General features: G+C 38.9%; 1 protein-coding gene across 1 annotated transcript in view; it reads left to right on the plus strand.

The window, feature by feature from the left end:
- The window catches only part of LOC126174816 (gem-associated protein 5), a 313,470-nt gene that overhangs the window by 246,943 nt on the left and 49,097 nt on the right, over positions 1 to 17,430 (plus strand). The window contains exon 18 of the mRNA XM_049921193.1: positions 6,358 to 6,615. Coding sequence (XP_049777150.1) covers positions 6,358 to 6,615 — 258 coding nt within the window. The remainder of the gene's footprint in view (positions 1 to 6,357; positions 6,616 to 17,430) is intronic.

The following is a 17,430-nucleotide window of genomic DNA, read 5'->3' on the forward strand; positions in this document are numbered from 1 at the left end:
ACATATTTATTCAATGTTTTTCCTCGGGAATATTAAGTATTGTTATCAACCTCTTCCTTACATCACTATTTGCACTATCTGTCTAATTCACAGTGTACTTCTCACTATGGTGTCTGCTCTTGTCAAACAAGCAGCACTTCATTAGTTAGGCTTTCAAATGTTTACCACATCATTCACTATGTCTCTGTCACCTTGCTCAGGTATATTCTCTCCCCCAGAATTGCTGGCACGCCTAAATACAAATTTACTACGTCCTTTCTTGCCTTTTGTCCATGTCCTATCATCACATGTGTAGATCAGTCTTGGCTATTCATTGAAAACAGGGTGTAATTAAACAGATAAAAGTTCCATGATGGAGGTTATTGAATGTGGACAAAGGTAAAGATAGAATTGGACCTTGCATACTAGTAGGAGGAGAATGGTGTTGTTAGAGCTGGAGAAGAAAAGAAGACGGATCCCAAAGACTGGTTAACCCCCCCTCTGCACGACAAGGATCCCAACTTGGCAGATATATCCCTATGACCTTGGAGGATGTACATCTTGAGCATGTCCTACAGAACAAAATGTTACAGTTCATCCTGACTGTGTTCCTGAAAAGTAGTTGCAACAAACCCCTATTGTAAGCATGTTGAGACTGATGCAACAACACGTGATAAAAAGAAAATCTCTAATTTATAAATCGTAAAATTCCTAAGTTGAGTCTAATGTCTTAAATATCACACACTTCCTCTTGTTGTTATTTAAGTATGTTACTGTAATGAAATTTATTTCTATTTTATCTTTTGTTAAGATACATAAATTTGTGCTATTTTGTCTAAAACAGACATGGTGACACCGTGGCTGTGTACAATTAATGTAGGTTGAGATCTTACAAAGAAGACAGCAACCAATTTGTGACATGTATGCTGCGACACAGCTAGCATTCATGAAATATTTCCAGAATGAGATTTTCACTCTGCAGCGGAGTGTGCGCTGATATGAAACTTCCTGGCAGATTAAAAATGTGTGCCCGACCGAGACTCGAACTCGGGACCTTTTCCTTTCGCGGGCAAGTGCTCTACCATCTGAGCTACCGAAGCACAGCTCAGATGGTAGAGCACTTGCCCGCGAAAGGCAAAGGTCCCGAGTTCGAGTCTCGGTCGGGCACACAGTTTTAATCTGCCAGGAAGTTTCATGAAATATTTCCTTTATTTGTTATTCAAATGGCATACAACTAATTTTAAATACCTTATCTATGGTTTCAGTCATGTCAAGGTAATATTTTCTTTTACTTGAAACAAATGGTACTCATTCACAAATCTGAAATTTCTCTAGTACTTTTGATGCTAATCATTTATAGCAATAATATCGTAGAAGTTCAGTTAACAGTTGATGAATAAAAAATGAATTTGCCTTATCCTTCACCTACTTGGTCATATTTATAGTTACCATGAGTTATACTATTATACAGAGAAGGGAACCACGAATGGTTACAGGTTTGTTTAATCAGTGGAAGAGTGTCACAGAGATAGTGAAGGGACTAAACGGAAGACTCTCGAAGATAGATGCAAACTATCCTGAGAAAGAATAAGATTTTCACTCTGCAGCGGAGTGTGCGCTGATATGAAACTTCCTGGCAGATTAAAACTGTGTGCCCGACCGAGACTCGAACTCGGGACCTTTGCCTTTCGCGGGCAAGTGCTCTACCAACTGAGCTACCGAAGCACGACTCACGCCCGGTACTCACAGCTTTACTTCTGCCAGTACCTCGTCTCCTACCTTCCAAACTTTAAAGAAGCTCTCCTGCGAAAGGCAAAGGTCCCGAGTTCGAGTCTCGGTCGGGCACACAGTTTTAATCTGCCAGGAAGTTTCATATCCTGAGAAAGTCTGGTAACAAAGTTTCAAGAATCAGCTTTACATGGTTACTCTATATCTACATCTACATCAATACTCTGCAAATCACATTGAAGTGCCTGGCAGACGGTTCATCAAACCACCTTCACAATTCTCTAGTATTCCAAACTCGTATAGCGCACGGGAAGAACGAACTCATATATCTTTCCATATGAGCTCTGATTTCCCTTATTTTATTGTGATGTTCATTTCTCCCTTTGTAGGTCAGTGTCAACAAAATATTTTCACATTCGGAGGAGAAAGTTGGTGATTGGAAATATACTAGAACCCCCTACATATCGCTGACATGGGGATCATGAAGATAAGATTAGAATAATTATGCATCCACAGTCACATTCTAACAGACATTGTTCCCAATCTATGTATGTGAATGGAACGAGAAGAAACCTTAATAACTGGTACAATGGGACATACCCTCTGCCTTACACCAGAGTGATTTGCAGAGTATAGATGTAGAAGTACATTTACATCTACAATGGACACTCCGCAAATCACACTTAAGTGCCTGGCAGAGGGTTCATCTAACCACCTCCACAATAATTCTCTATTATCCCAATCTTGAACACCTGTATCTTTTCATGTGAGCTCTGATTTCCTGTATTTTGTGATGGTGATTGTTTCTCCCGATGTAGGCTGGCATCAACAAAATATTTTCACATTCGGAGGAGAAAGTTGGTGATTGAAATTTTGTGAGAAGATTCTGCCACAATGAAAAATTCCCATGTTTTAATGATGTCCACTCCAAATCCTGTATCATTTCAGTGACACTCTGTATTTCGCAGTAATACAAAAGTTCTTCTTTGAACTTTCTCTATGTACTCCATTAATCCTATCTGGTAAGGGTCCTACACCGCACAGCAGTACTCCAAAAGAGGATGGACAAGCGTAGTGAAGGCAGTCTCTTTAGTAGATCAGTTGCATTTTCTATTTGTTCTTACCAATGTAAGTTGTTTGTAATTATAATTCCTAGGTATTTAGTTGAATTACGGCCTTTAGATATTCTTTAACCGAAATTGAACAGATTTCCTTTAGCACTCATATGGATGATGTTACACTTTTCATTATTTAAAGTCAATTGCCGATTTTTGCACCATACATATATCTTTTCTAAATAATTTTGCAATTTGTTTTGGTCTTCTGATGAATTTGTTGTTGTTGTGGTCTTCAGTCCTGAGACTGGTTTGATGCAGCTCTCCATGCTACTCTATCCTGTGCAAGCTTCTTCATCTCCCAGTATCTACTGCAACCTACATCCTTCTGAATCTGCTTAGTGTATTCATCTCTTGGTCTCCCTCTACGATTTTTACCCTCCACACTGCCCTCCAATGCTAAATTTGTGATCCCTTGATGCCTCAAAACATGTCCTACCAACCGATCCCTTCTTCTAGTCAAGTTGTGCCACAAACTTCTCTTCTCCCCAATCCTATTCAATACCTCCTCATTAGTTACATGATCTACCCACCTTATCTTCAGCATTCTTCTGTAGCACCACATTTCGAAAGCTTCTATTCTCTTCTTGTCCAAACTAGTTATCGTCCATGTTTCACTTCCATACATGGCTACACTCCATACAAATACTTTCAGAAACGACTTCCTGACACTTAAATCTATACTCGATGTTAACAAACTCCTCTTCTTGAGAAACGCTTTCCGTGCCATTGCCAGTCTACATTTTATATCCTCTCTACTTCGACCATCATCGGTTATTTTACTCCCTAAATAGCAAAACTCCTTTACTACTTTAAGTGTCTCATTTCCTAATCTAATTCCCTCAGCATCATGCTCTGTGTTCCAACATTTCTAAGGAATCCAAACTGATCTTCCCCGAGGTCGGCTTCTACCAGTTTTTCCATTCGTCTGTAAAGAATTCGCGTTAGTATTTTGCAGCTGTGGCTTATTAAACTGATAGTTCGGTAATTTTCACATCTGTCAACACCTGCTTTCTTTGGGATTGGAATTATTATATTCTTCTTGAAGTCTGAGGGTATTTCGCCTGTCTCATACATCGTGCTCACCAGATGGTAGAGTTTTGTCAGGACTGGCTGTCCCGAGGCCATCAGTAGTTCAAATGGAATGTTGTCTACTCCCGGGGCCTTGTTTCGGCTCAGGTCTTTCAGTGCTCTGTCAAACTCTTCACGCAGTATCTTATCTCCCATGAATTTACAAGACGATAAATGACAGCATCATCTGCAAACAACCTAAGATGGCTACTCAGATTGTCTCCTAAATCATTTACATAGATAAGAAACAGCAGAGGGCCTATAACACTACCTTGGGGAATGCCAGAAATCACTTCTGTTTCACTAAATGCTTTTCCGTCATTTACTACAAACTGTGACCTCTCTGACAGGAAATCACAAATCCAGTCACGTAACTGAGATTATATTTCATAAGCATGCAAGTTCACTACAAATCATTTGTATGGTACAGTGTCAGTAGCCTTCTGGAAATCTAGAAATATAGAATCTATTTGAAATCCCATGTCAATAGCACTCACTTCATGTGTGTAAAGAGCTAGTTGTGTTTCATAAGAACAATGTTTTCGAAATCCACATTGACTGTGTGTCAATAGACTGCTCTCTTCAACATAATTCACAACTTCCAAACACAATATGTGTTCCACTATCATGCTGCATATCGACATTAATGATATGGGCCTGAAATGTAGTGGATTACTCCTATTCTCTTTCATGAATATTGGTGTGGCCTGTTCAGCTTTCCAGTCTTTGAGTATGGCTCTTTCGTCAAGTGGACAATTGTATATGGTTGTTAAGAATGGAGCTATTGTATCAGCATACTCTGAAAAGAACCTGATTGGTATAGTGTCTGGACCGGAAAACTTATATCTACTTCTAAGTTTCTTGTTCACATCTGTTCTTGATTTGAATTCTGGAATATCCCCTTCATTTTCTTTGGTGAAGGAATTTTGGAATGCTGTGTTTAGTAACTTGCTTTGGCAGCACTGTTGTCAATCCATTTCCATTGCTGTTGTGCGGAGAAGGCATTGATTGTGTCCAGCCACTAGCATACTTCACATATGACCAGAATCTCTTGGGATTTCCTGTCAGGCTTTGAGAGAAAGTTTCATTTTGGAAACTATTATAAGCAAATCACATTGATGTCTGCGCTAAATTTTGAGCTTCTGTAAAAGATCGCCAGTCTTGGGGATTTTGTGTTTGTTTAAATTTGGCATGCTTTCTTTGTTGTTTCTGCAACAGTGTTCTGACCTATTTTGTGTACCAAGGATGATAAGCTCCATTGTTTGTTAATTTATTTGGTACAAATGTCTCAATAGCTGTCGATACTATTTCTTTGAATTCAAGCCATATCTGGTGTACACTTACTGGTAGAATGTTAATTTGGAAGGAGTGGAGGTTGTGTGTCAGGAAGGCACCAAGTGAATTTTTATCTGCTTTTTTGAATAGGTGTATTTTTCATTTATTTTTTGTGGATTTGGGGGCTACAACATTTAGTCTCGTTACAACAACCCTGTGTTCACTGATCCTAGTAACTGGTTTGATGCTTGTTGTCAACTCAAGATTATTTGTTACTAAGAGGTCATGTGTATTTTCATAACTGTTTACTATTCACTTGGGTTCATAAACTAACTGCTCAAAATAATTTTCAGATAGTTTAGCACAATTCCAGATGATTATTCATGACTACGTCTGGATTTAAACATGTATTTTTACCAACATATCAACGGTAAATTAAAATCATGACCAACTATGATTGCATGAGTCAGTTACATCTTTGAAATTAAACTCAAGTTTTCTTTGAACCTTTCAGTAATTGTATCATCTGAGTTGGGAGGTCAGTAAAGGGATTGAATTATTATTTCATTCCAGTTACCAAGAATATGATGGCGTACATTCCTAGGTAACAAGTGGATTGAAGTTTTTGAGCATACCGTATTCACATAGTGCAAACCCTATACTTAACCTGTATTTGGCTTGATCAAGAAAACTGCTTTTGCTTGTGATATACTGATTATTTTGTAAGGCCTACTTTATCTCAGAAAAAATCTGTATGTTTGTTTCTTCTTCTTATGCTGGAAGTCTGATGATTTCTATTCAAAATTTAAGCAGTGGCTGGGTTCAAATCCAGGACCCATGACATTTTGATTACTAATCAAAGATGCTACTCCTAGACCTTGACACTTCTCCTGATCGTGTGTTAGTTGGTATTATTAATTGGGAAGCACTAAGTATTTGATTAAAATGAAGACCAAAAATGCACTAAAAATGTAACTGTACGTGTTTGTGTCATCTGTTGATTACATAACATAAAATGATGATGTGAAGGAGTGTAGGGCCTGGACAGTTTTCACCCAAGGATGTTATTTTTACGTTTTTATTTGAATTTTTCTGACAATGGCAAAGTCAATTATTTTTGGTTAGTCTGATTTGTGCATTGTTTTTCTGTATCTACACAAATACTTAAAAGTATATCTATGATTTTCAGAGTGTGGAGAGAGACAGTAGAGGTTTATGCCAAGCAGCTTACTGATGCTGGTTTTTATCATAAAGCAGCCTCATATTTATTGGTGTTGAATAAAGTGAATGAAGCAGTGAAAATGTTGTCATCCAACAAACTTCATCGGGAAGCATTGAGCATAGCCAAATGCAGACTTTCAGAAGACGATCCTTTGATTAAGAATGTGCTACATGAATGGGCAACTCATCTCGTAAATGGTGGCAGCTATGAACAAGCAACAGAGTGGTAAGTTAAGACACATAAGATATAAGTAATAACTTCTGGCTCTTGTCATATCATTATGAATATGACATCAGTGGCCTAAACATTTTAATATTGGAAGTGTGTGTGTGTGTGTGAGTGTGTGTGTGTGTGTGTGTGTGAGCTGCGGAGGGGGGAGGAATTTTTAGACAGGTGGTTAGTTACAATCCCTAAATTGAATGTTGAAATGCGGCACTGCTTATACATAGCATGACTTCTTTCACATACGACCCTACTTTTTAGAGGATAGGAATTGCGTGTCACTGAACTGCGATAGGAGATAATGGATTGGCATGTAGTAGAGGTCTTGCACCTAGGTTGTGTGCAAGAAAAAGACCCAGGTGGTGCAGGATTGCAGGTAGGGTTTGTGTGATAATAGACTAGGATATTGCATTTGTTGGATGGGTAACAGAATGCTATCTTGGACTATGAGGGTAGGATATAAGACAGGATATTCATTATCTCAGGGCAATTTGAAAAGTGGTAAATGCACTGGCAGTGGATGTAGTTATGTTTTTCAAGGCCTGTGTGACATTCCATGAAGAGAGATGTACTGGTTAGTGATTGATTGACAGTGGCTATTGGTTTTTTGGTGTCAAACAAATGAGCCCATTATCACACCTGTGGAACAGGATGTTCCACCCAGTCACCACTGAATGCCTTTCAATAATTCTTCACCTCTAATTTTGTTTCTCATTTAGTCCCTATTGATCTTGTAGTCCAACACCACATCTATGGAACAAAACTGAAACAGATTTCTATGACGTCTCCTTCAGTTACAACAGCAAATCTGTGGCATCTGTGAACTAGTTACCGATTAGAACTCTTCTGACCACCTAGTAGCACACAGGCATGGAAATTCTCAATCACATTCTTTACCAGGGCCTCAGTTACCTCTCACTCTATCCCAAAATAAGGAATATCCTACCCAAAATCTTACCATCATTACCAAACATAATATGCTGCTTCCCATCAAATCTATTCAATATTCCAATCCATCCCCAAGCTAAAGCAATTCTGCAATATTCAGGTAATGCACCTGTAGACAGTCAAGATACAAGACATGTCTTACACAGCCTTCCGCCACCTGCTACTGTAGTCCTGTCACATGAATTTCCTATCCTATAAAAACGAAAACAATCAATTATTGATCAGATTATTTAATTGGATAGTACTCCCTAAAAGCTGATGACTCCATCATTATCCTCCCAGCCGACAAAGGATCTACCACTGTAGTACATGACCGAAATGAATATGTTAGTGAAGGTCTATGCCAGCTGTCTGACACCTCTATATACAGCGTCTGCCATCAAGACCGCATCCCTGTGATTCAAACTGACCTGCAGTCCTTCCTTAAAAACGCAGGCCCCTCATAAGGACTAACACCTCTATCCATAGAACTTCTCACCACACCCAAACCACACACCCCAACATTTACCTTCTTCCTAAAATCCACAAACCCAATCATCCTGGTCGTCCAGTAGTTGCTGGCTTCAAAGCACCCATTGAACATATATCTGCCTTAGTTGACCAACATCTGCAACCTATAGTACAAAAACTCCCCTCCTACATCAAAGATACCAATCATTTCATAGATTGTCTGAGATACATGCCCATCCCAGTCCCACTACACACCTTGCTTGTCACCATGGATGCCACTTCCCTCTATACAAACATCCCTCACGTATATGGTCTGCCTGCTGCTGAACATTTCCTTAGTCGGTGCCCACCTGATCCCAAACCTATGACATCCTTCCTACTCCCTTTTTCAACTTTATACCTGTACCTGTTTTGGTTTAGGTACATTAACAACACCTTTACTATATGGACTGATGGTGAGGCTGACCTGCTAAAATTCCTGGAATCTCTGAATAGCTTCTCCCAGTTAAATTTTGCATGGTCCTGTTCTGAATCCCATGTCACTTTCATTGATGTTGATCACATCGTCACCGAAGGCCAGCTACACGCTTCCGTTCACATTAAACCTACCAGCAAACAACAGTACTTACATTTTGACGATTGGTGTCCTTTCCATGTCAAATGTTCCCTTCCATACAGCCTTGGCATCCAAGGCAAATGTATTTGTTCAGATGCACACTCTTCACGGAATACACCCCCAATTTCACCTCAGCCTTCACTGCACATGATTACCCCACCAGCCTAGTTAAAAAGCAGACTTCCTGGGCCATCACATCCAATCCTGGTACTGCTGATCCCTCCACAAAAAAGCTTCAGAACACACTATTGGTGACTCAGTATTATCTTGGTCTGGAATGGGTTAATCAGCTACTTCAACAGGGCCATAATTTCCTAAAATCATGCCCTGAAATGAGATCCATTCTGCCTGATATTTTGCCCTCCACGCCATAGCTTTCCATTGTCTGCCCAATGTCCACAGTATTCTTGTCAGACTGTATGCTTCTTCTGCACCCATCTCTCTACTGTATGGCTCCTACCCCTGTGGCCATCCCCACTGCAAGACTTGCCCTATGCACTCTCCTACCACCACCTATTCCAGCCCTGTAACTGGCAAAACATACACTATCAAAGGGAGAGCCACCTGTGAAATGACGTACCATATATCATCTGTTATGTAAACACTGTTTGGCTTTTTACATTGGCATGACTACCACCAAATTATCATTTACGATGACTGTGCATAGGCAGAGGGTATATACTGACAACTTGCAATATCCTGTTGCAGAGCATGCTGTACAATATGACATTTGTGACCTCGGCGCCTGTTTCATCACATGTGCCATCTGGATTCTTCCCCCCCAGACACCAGGTTCTCAGAACTCCGCAGTTGGGAACTAGCACTAAAACATGTCCTTGGTTCTTGGTACCTACCAGGCCTTAATTTACGTTAATTTCTTCCCTCTCAGCTTTTCTTCACTGTAACTACTCTTTGCTTCACTCCGTTTCAATTTCATCCATCTCTCATTGACTTTCCTGTCTATTTTTCACTGCCCCCTCCTGCCTCTGTTATGTACATGTTGTGTACATAGTTACACGTAGTCAGCGTGTAAGAGCGCGCACCGCTAAGCACAACAGCGCAGGCGCAACGCTCGTCCGTCTCCGCAGTAAGAGATGGTGCTGCCTTAGAGACGGACCAAATTCTGCTTCCGCCGATCCGCGTATTAATATGTAACGCAGTGAATGAGATTGCTGCTTACGTAGAACCTTTTCTCCTCGCGGATCACACTTGCGCACTGATACCTGAACGCGCGAGGTATTATAATGAGTGTACAGACCTCCAATTAGTCAGTCTGCATTAGTCTGTACGAGTCTGCACCAGTCTGTACCAGTCTGCATTAGTCTGTACCAGTCTATAGTCAAGTTTCAGTCTGCACCTAAGAAGATTATCATATTCCTGTACATAGCCATGAAGATAAATGTATAGACACTTTGTCAAGTATCAGAGATATGTGAGAATAAGATTAACATACCAAGACCAAAGGAACTTTGATTGTCAGTTGTAAACAGCATCCAAAATCAAGTTACGTAATGTCTATGCTTTTTATTATTTTAATAAATGTGTGTGAAAATTAATGAAGTTCTGTTTAAAGTTGGTCAGCTTCTTGGAGGTCTTTTGCAGCAAATCATGGGTTTCATGTTCCCAAACAATGATGGAATTTTTATGGATGATAATACACCATGTCACCGGGCAACAATTGTTCACGACCGGTCTGAAGCATATTTGGACGCTTCAAGTTAAGGTTATACAAATCACTCAGTATGACCCATCACACATTTGCAGGACATAATCAAAAGATCAGTTCATGCACAAAGTTCTGCACTGGCAAAACTTTGGCAATTATGGGCGGCTATAGAGGCAGCATGGCTCAGTGTTTCTGCAATGGACTTCCAACAAATTGTTGAGTCCATTCCACGTCAAGTTGCTGCACTACTCCGGGCAAAAGAAAGTCCGACATGTTATTAGGAGGTATTGTATTACTTTTGTCACCTTAGTGTAAACCAGCTTTACTACAATTAGTCCACAGCATTTAATATGAATGTGACAACTAACAAGCTGCTTATTCACTTCAGTGGCCACTGCCAACTCGTGGCGAATCACAAACTCACCTACCTAATTGGTGAGCCTGCTTAACACCACATCAGTGATTTTAGTAGCTGATTAAATGTGTGTGTGATTTGGTTCCACTTCCGGCGATCATACCTGCTCAACTACCTCAACAGGAAAAAATCTCTGTCTAGCGTACTCTACATTCTCACAATCCTCTTGGTCTAGACCTCTGCTAATCACCCTTCCCCTTTTAATTTTTCTCTCCATTAATTTTCCACATGACCCTTTCCTGTACAAACCTTAAAAGGCCATGTACCCCTAGAGCTTGGCTTACAGAAATGTTAGTAACAGCGCTACGGTTCTCTCTGTGACAGGTCATGCAGCACTGCTTGCATATGTTGAGCTTTTCTGTGCAGCACTTGACATGAAGGCTCATTGTGCCACCAATCACAGAAAAGGCTAGGCACGACATCCACTGTACCCATTGCTGCTTTATGAATTGTTACCAAAGTGCTGGAGCAGACATGCCAGTCACTATGAAATATTTCTCATCCATTTTAAGAAAACTAGTAGATTTTTTCCATGTCTTATAGCCTCACATCTTTGCTTGATGATGGAACTTTTTTTTTTTTTTTTTTTTTTTTTTTTTTTTTTTTTTTTTTTTTTTTTTTTTCCATTATAGTGAAAGCATTGAAATTAAGTAAACCATTGAACAAAATTTTAGGAGTAACATTGTATTTAAAGGTGAGAGCAGAAAAATGTCTACCTCAATTCTCAAGATATTAGTTTGTACATATGGCAGAAGGTTCTTATGCAGCGTATATACAGTGTACCCAGTTCTGTCCATTGTCCATCCTACTGTCTGTATTTCATAAATGGTTCAGGATATTGGAACGAGTTTTTCTGCAAGTGATAGCACACAAAGAGGCACTGACCGACATCAATACCTCCCCTCAGTGCAGCACTCTATGAAGAATGGGCTGCCATTCCCCAGGAAACCTTCCAGCACCTGATTGAACATATGTCTGCGACAGTGGAAGCTGTCGTCAAGGCTAAGGGTGGGCCAGTGCCATACTGAATTCCAGCATTACCAGTGGAGGGCACCACGAACTCGTAAGTAATTTTCAGATAGGTGTCCGGATACTTTTGATCACATAGTGTATCTCGTATGTTATCCAAGAATTCTACTATTTGATCATCTGCTGTGTTCATTATTTCATATCTCAAATCTACCCTTGAGATTTTTGACAATGTCTACGTCTTGTATCCAGGTCCCATCTCCTTCATTTTGTAATGTGACTTTATCAGTTTTGACATGCTGTTCATAAGCAGTAAATCATGTCCAGTTCACATTTGCCACTGGAAATGTTTTGCAGTTTAACATGTGGTTTAAAAACTCTTCGATACCATTACATAATGCATTTGAAATATTCCGATGTCTTCAGATCTGTTACATTTATGAAACTGTTTTTCATGATTCTTAAACCTAATGGCGGTGATGATTCAAATCTGCTATGTGTTATTTTCTAACGGATTGCTTCATCTTTTCTTTACCTCAGTTCATGTTCACTACTTTTTCCTTTTTGTATGATTGAATTCTAGTTCCCCACAAGATTTGATCTCTGTTAAGGACCTGAACATTTTTTTCCTACATTCTTCAAGTGTCTTGATTATCTGTGGTGCTAGCAGGCATGTAAACTTGCACTACTGTTATGAATGTTGGCTTTCCATCCATCTTGCCTATGATGATGCTAATTGCAGTTGAGTATAGTGATACTAATCCATTGTTTGTGTGCGATCTTCATATAGTAAACATTTGAGGCAGTCAATTGCAAAACTGGTGTTGTCCATTGTAAGAAATTTTAGAGGACAGGCAAACAAGGCTAAATAAATCTTAATTATGATATAAATTGAACTTCTTCAACCAAATAGGAATGCATAATTTTGATATAGTAACTTGTGAGTAATTGGAAGTATAAATAGATTAGACAAGTTTTGGAACAGTGTACTGCAAAGACTTAGTTCTACTACTCACTCTCTGGTGAGATAAGCTTGTACACAGAAATCTGTGAGGTCGCTTACTTATGGCCTTATGTGAAAGGCAGTCTTACATAGGTTCAATTTCTTGCACCAGGCTATTGGAAACCATCCCCTATAATGATCACTAATCTCCAAGTTTCATACAAAATGTACTCACTGGCAGAGCATATATTCAGGATATCTACTAAACTGTTTTGTAGTTATTTCTACTGCAGTAATAGGATTTGCTTTTCTATCCATATAATCGAGGATCCCCCCCCCCCCCCCCCTTTTTCCCTCAAATGTCGATAAACGCTCAGTTGTTCAAAATTTAGATTTTTATAGTTAAAATTGCACTCATTGCCAAATACAATCTGTGAAACAGTTTCGTCAGAAGCCAATATTTGCTGTTATTATAGGGTATTGAAAACTATTAGTTTATGCATAACTCTATATTTGCTTTCAGCCAGTTAAAGCAAAAGTTGATAAAAGCTAACTGCACTTTGTTCCTGGGAAACCCAAAGTGAGAATAACAATGTAGGACATCATTGTTGATGATAATGTGAGAATGTTTTCTGCAACAACAAGAAATTGGTGAAGTGTGTGGTAGGCTTTGGCCCTGAGGTTTTGAGAATTTCAGCAGTCCCTGGACCTCCAAGACTTTCGAGAATAGTTTAATTTTAAGTTTAAGTTCTTTGTGTAATTTCGCATTTGCTATTGCAATTCATGACGAAAAGGAGTTTTGTTAGACAGACAGTTTTTCTTGGGGGGGGGGGGGGGGGGGATGGATCATGTGGTATAATTACAAATTAACAGCTTCCAGATTTTTTTTTGTTTTGCTGTAAAACCATACTTCTTGCCAAATTTATGATTCTAGGTCAATGAGAAGAACCATACAGTTTTCGATGAATGAGAATGTGACATAATGGCCGTATCTTTTGATTCCACTTACTTAGAATCATAAATCTTTGACACCACCAAAGAAATATAGACCTTGTTATGTCACATAAATGTGAACTTCATACATCTTCCCTTTCTTGAGAAAATGGGTCCTTACAGATGGACCACAACACACACACACACACACACACACACACACACACACACACACACACATACACTATTTCCTAGGATTTAATTACACATTAACAATTTTTGGATTTTTACATTTACTTGTACTGTCAAATCTTGCTGCTTGCCATTGCCAAGTTTCATGGGTTCAGGTCAATGGGAAGAACCCTATAGGTTTTGATGAATGAGTTTGCAAGTATCAAAATATTTGCCATAAAAGGCTATATCTTTTGACTGCATTGATTTGTACGCTTACTTTTTCTACACAGCCAAGGAACCTTAGACCTTAGTATGTGACAAATTTGAACTTGGTATGTCTACCCACTCCTGTGAAAAAAGTTTATTTACTGACAGACAGATGGACAACAAAGTGATCTGGGTTTGTTTTTCTCAGTTAAGGAAATGAATCCTAAAAGGAACATAAACTGTATGCAAGCACTTGTTGCCAGAACCAGCAATAGAAGTAAATTAGTGGTTTACATTAACAACATTAACTCCTGATTATTGCCCAGTTGAAACCAGCTTTCTCATGGAGAAGGAACATCAAGAAAGAAGCAGAAAGGATGAATACTGTTTCAGTAAATTTCAGCATAAGGAAAAAGGCTCACCAGGCAGTACCTGTATGTGCCGCAACATCAGGGATGTCCAAAGACAGACTCTCGAAAGGAAATCAATTAATAACCAACTACCAGTCATACCACATTTGTGCAAAAAAGTTCCATGCTGCTGTAATGGAGGACAAAAATTCAAATGTGGATAAAGTATGTTTTGAAAAGGACAGTTGCTACTCACCCTATAATAGAGATGCTGAGTTGCTGATAGGCACAACAAAAGGACTGTCAGAAACTGAGTTTTGTGCCAACAAGACATTCATTGAAAATAGACCACACACACACACACACACACACACACACACACACACACACACAGGAGCATGGTAGTTGCATTTGCCTGCACTCAGGCAAATGCAACTACTATGCTCGTGTGTGTGTGTGTGTGTGTGTGTGTGTGTGTGTGTGTGTGTGTTTTCTTGTTGGCCAGAAGCTCACTTTCTGACAGTCCTTTTGTTGTGCCTGTCCGCGACTCCGCATCTCCAGTATGTGGTGAATAGCAACTGTCCTTTTCATAATACTGCTTCATTCCATCCTAGATTTTCCATTGTTTAAAGTATGTTTTGATATACAACAGAATCAGGCAATACCGAAGCTCTCCATAAGTGAAGTATTATCTTTAAGACTGGGTTGGCTGTACAGTTTGTACTTTACAATTTATTCCCAAACACAGGCACAGGAAAGTATTACTTTTCTTATTTAACATGAAACAAAAGCAGCCAAGTAGCCTATGCTCTGTTGGATTTTCTGAAAAACGTTGAGGCGACCCAGCCAGAAAATGGTTCAAATAAAATTAATTTATTTTATTACTCCTGTACCAGTCAAAATAAAAATACAGTAATTGTGCACACTAATGGACTTCATGGAATAAATCAGAAAATTTAATAAGCTGGTACATTATTTGCCTTATTGTGGCCACCCCTGTAATCCCGACAGACTGTTTGCTAGAGTGGATAAAGACTACCAGAACAAGGAGGATATTCTTTTAATGTCTCAGTACTATAAACTGCTGGAACAACATGGTATTGTCAAAATACTAAATAAAGGTTGAGAAGCAATGGATCTTAAGCCCTTTCCAAATAAGCAGATGCCAGAGTGAGATTCATTGGAAGAATCCTAAGGAAACACAGTCTAAAAACAAAGGAAGTAGGTTACAGTACACTTGTTCGCCCACGGCTCGAATACTGCTCATCAGGTGGGATCCATACCAGGTAGGTGTGATAGAAGGGAGAGAGAAGATCAAACAGAGGGCAGCGCGCTTCGTTACAGGATCATTTAGTAACCAAGAAAGTGTTGCGGAGAGAATAGATAAACTCCAGTGGAAGACTCTGCAAGAGAGACGCGCAATAGCTCAGTACGGGCTTTTGTTGAAGTTGCGAGACCATACGTTCACCGAGGAGTCAAGCAGTATATTGCTCTCTCCTACGTGTATCTCGCGAAGAGAGCATGAGGATAAAATCAGAGAGATTAGAGCCCACACAGAGGCATACCAACTGTCTTTCTTTCCACAAACAATACGAGACTGGAATAGAAGGGAGAACCGATAGAGGTACTCAAGGTACCCTCCACCACACACCGTCAGGTGGCTTGTGGAATATGGATGTAGATGTAGAAGAATGCGTGCCTTATAGAAGGTCTAACAAGAAGGTATTTTTGTTAGTATTAGACACTTATAATGGAAGCCCTGTAGACGTACGGAAATCCAGACATTGCAACCAGGAAGTGAAGAAAGCAGCCACTTTGGAAAAGAATAAATTGAGCAGCAGGGAAGAGAAAAAGTATGTCTTAAAACCTATGAGGCACTTTCATGAACCAGAATAATCCGAAGAATTTTATAAGTACGTTGTTTGAAAGTTATCAAAAGATTTCCAGTTTAATATTGCTATTGACAGTATTTTGTGTTGTATTTTGATTTGTTGCTATGTTACACATTTGCTTATCAAACGTTTATGGAAAAGTGCGATACTAAAATGTTATATTGAAGTACGTAATTGTATTATTATGCAAAATGAACAGTAAAGTAGCTTTCTCTGCAGTTACTGTTAAAGATAAAAAAGAAATTGAAAAAATTTGAATGAGTATGTTAACAAAACATTTAACTACCATCTTTACATTTATTGAATTCCGAAAAAACCTGCAGACTTTTTTCTTCTGTCTCAAGATAAACAATGAAAATTTTATACTCATAAACACAGAAGTGTGCCTAAAAATCTGTGTAAATGTTAAATTAGCTCATTTATGTAATTAGTATTCTTAAGATTTTAAAAAATGTCATACCTTAAAAATTTACTTTGTTGCATTTATCAATTTTGATGAAAACGCTCCTCAATTATTGTTCGCAAACTACTTGTCATCTGTGAAATATTTCCCCCAAACATAGTCACCAGACTGTATATTGAGTGTACACGAAACTTAATTGAACAGTGGTTGGTTTAGTTTACAATACTGTAAGAAGCTCTGACCATCATTAAAACCTTGGACCTCCTTTCTGTAAAGATGATACTTGGCACTTCGTGACTTATCCGTATATAATTTTTGCAGCCTTGCATGTAACATACCCCATACTGATGTTGATTTTTTACAGACATAATTTCTGTTTACAGATGTAGTGCCATTTATGCATGCATTTTGTAATTTCAAAAGCCAGATTTAGAGAAATTGACATATTTGTCTGCAAAAGAAATTGCTGCAATCCTCTCAAACTGAATTCATATACTGGATACCCTAATATCTGTTGTTATGTAGTGATGCAGTTATTAGCTGCACTCGCATTTGTTGTGAAAAGAAATGACTTATTCAGTTGTCATTGCTTATGATATTGGTTGTCACTTACTTGTTTTTGCTATGCCTATGATTATCTAAATGTGTAAATTATTTACTGACATGTGAAAAACCAACTTAATTTCAGACCTTCAGCTCAAAATTACACTACTGTGTCTCTTAATAGGTGATTAATTTGTATTCGTTGTTTCGAAGTCCACTTGAAATGACTTCTCTATTCAGTTACAGTTGCTAGTCCATTTATCTCCCTAATCAATACCAAAATAAATACTTTCATAATCTGGATTCCCA

This window comes from Schistocerca cancellata, chromosome 3 (assembly GCF_023864275.1).
Source record: "Schistocerca cancellata isolate TAMUIC-IGC-003103 chromosome 3, iqSchCanc2.1, whole genome shotgun sequence".
Taxonomy (NCBI): domain Eukaryota; kingdom Metazoa; phylum Arthropoda; class Insecta; order Orthoptera; family Acrididae; genus Schistocerca; species Schistocerca cancellata.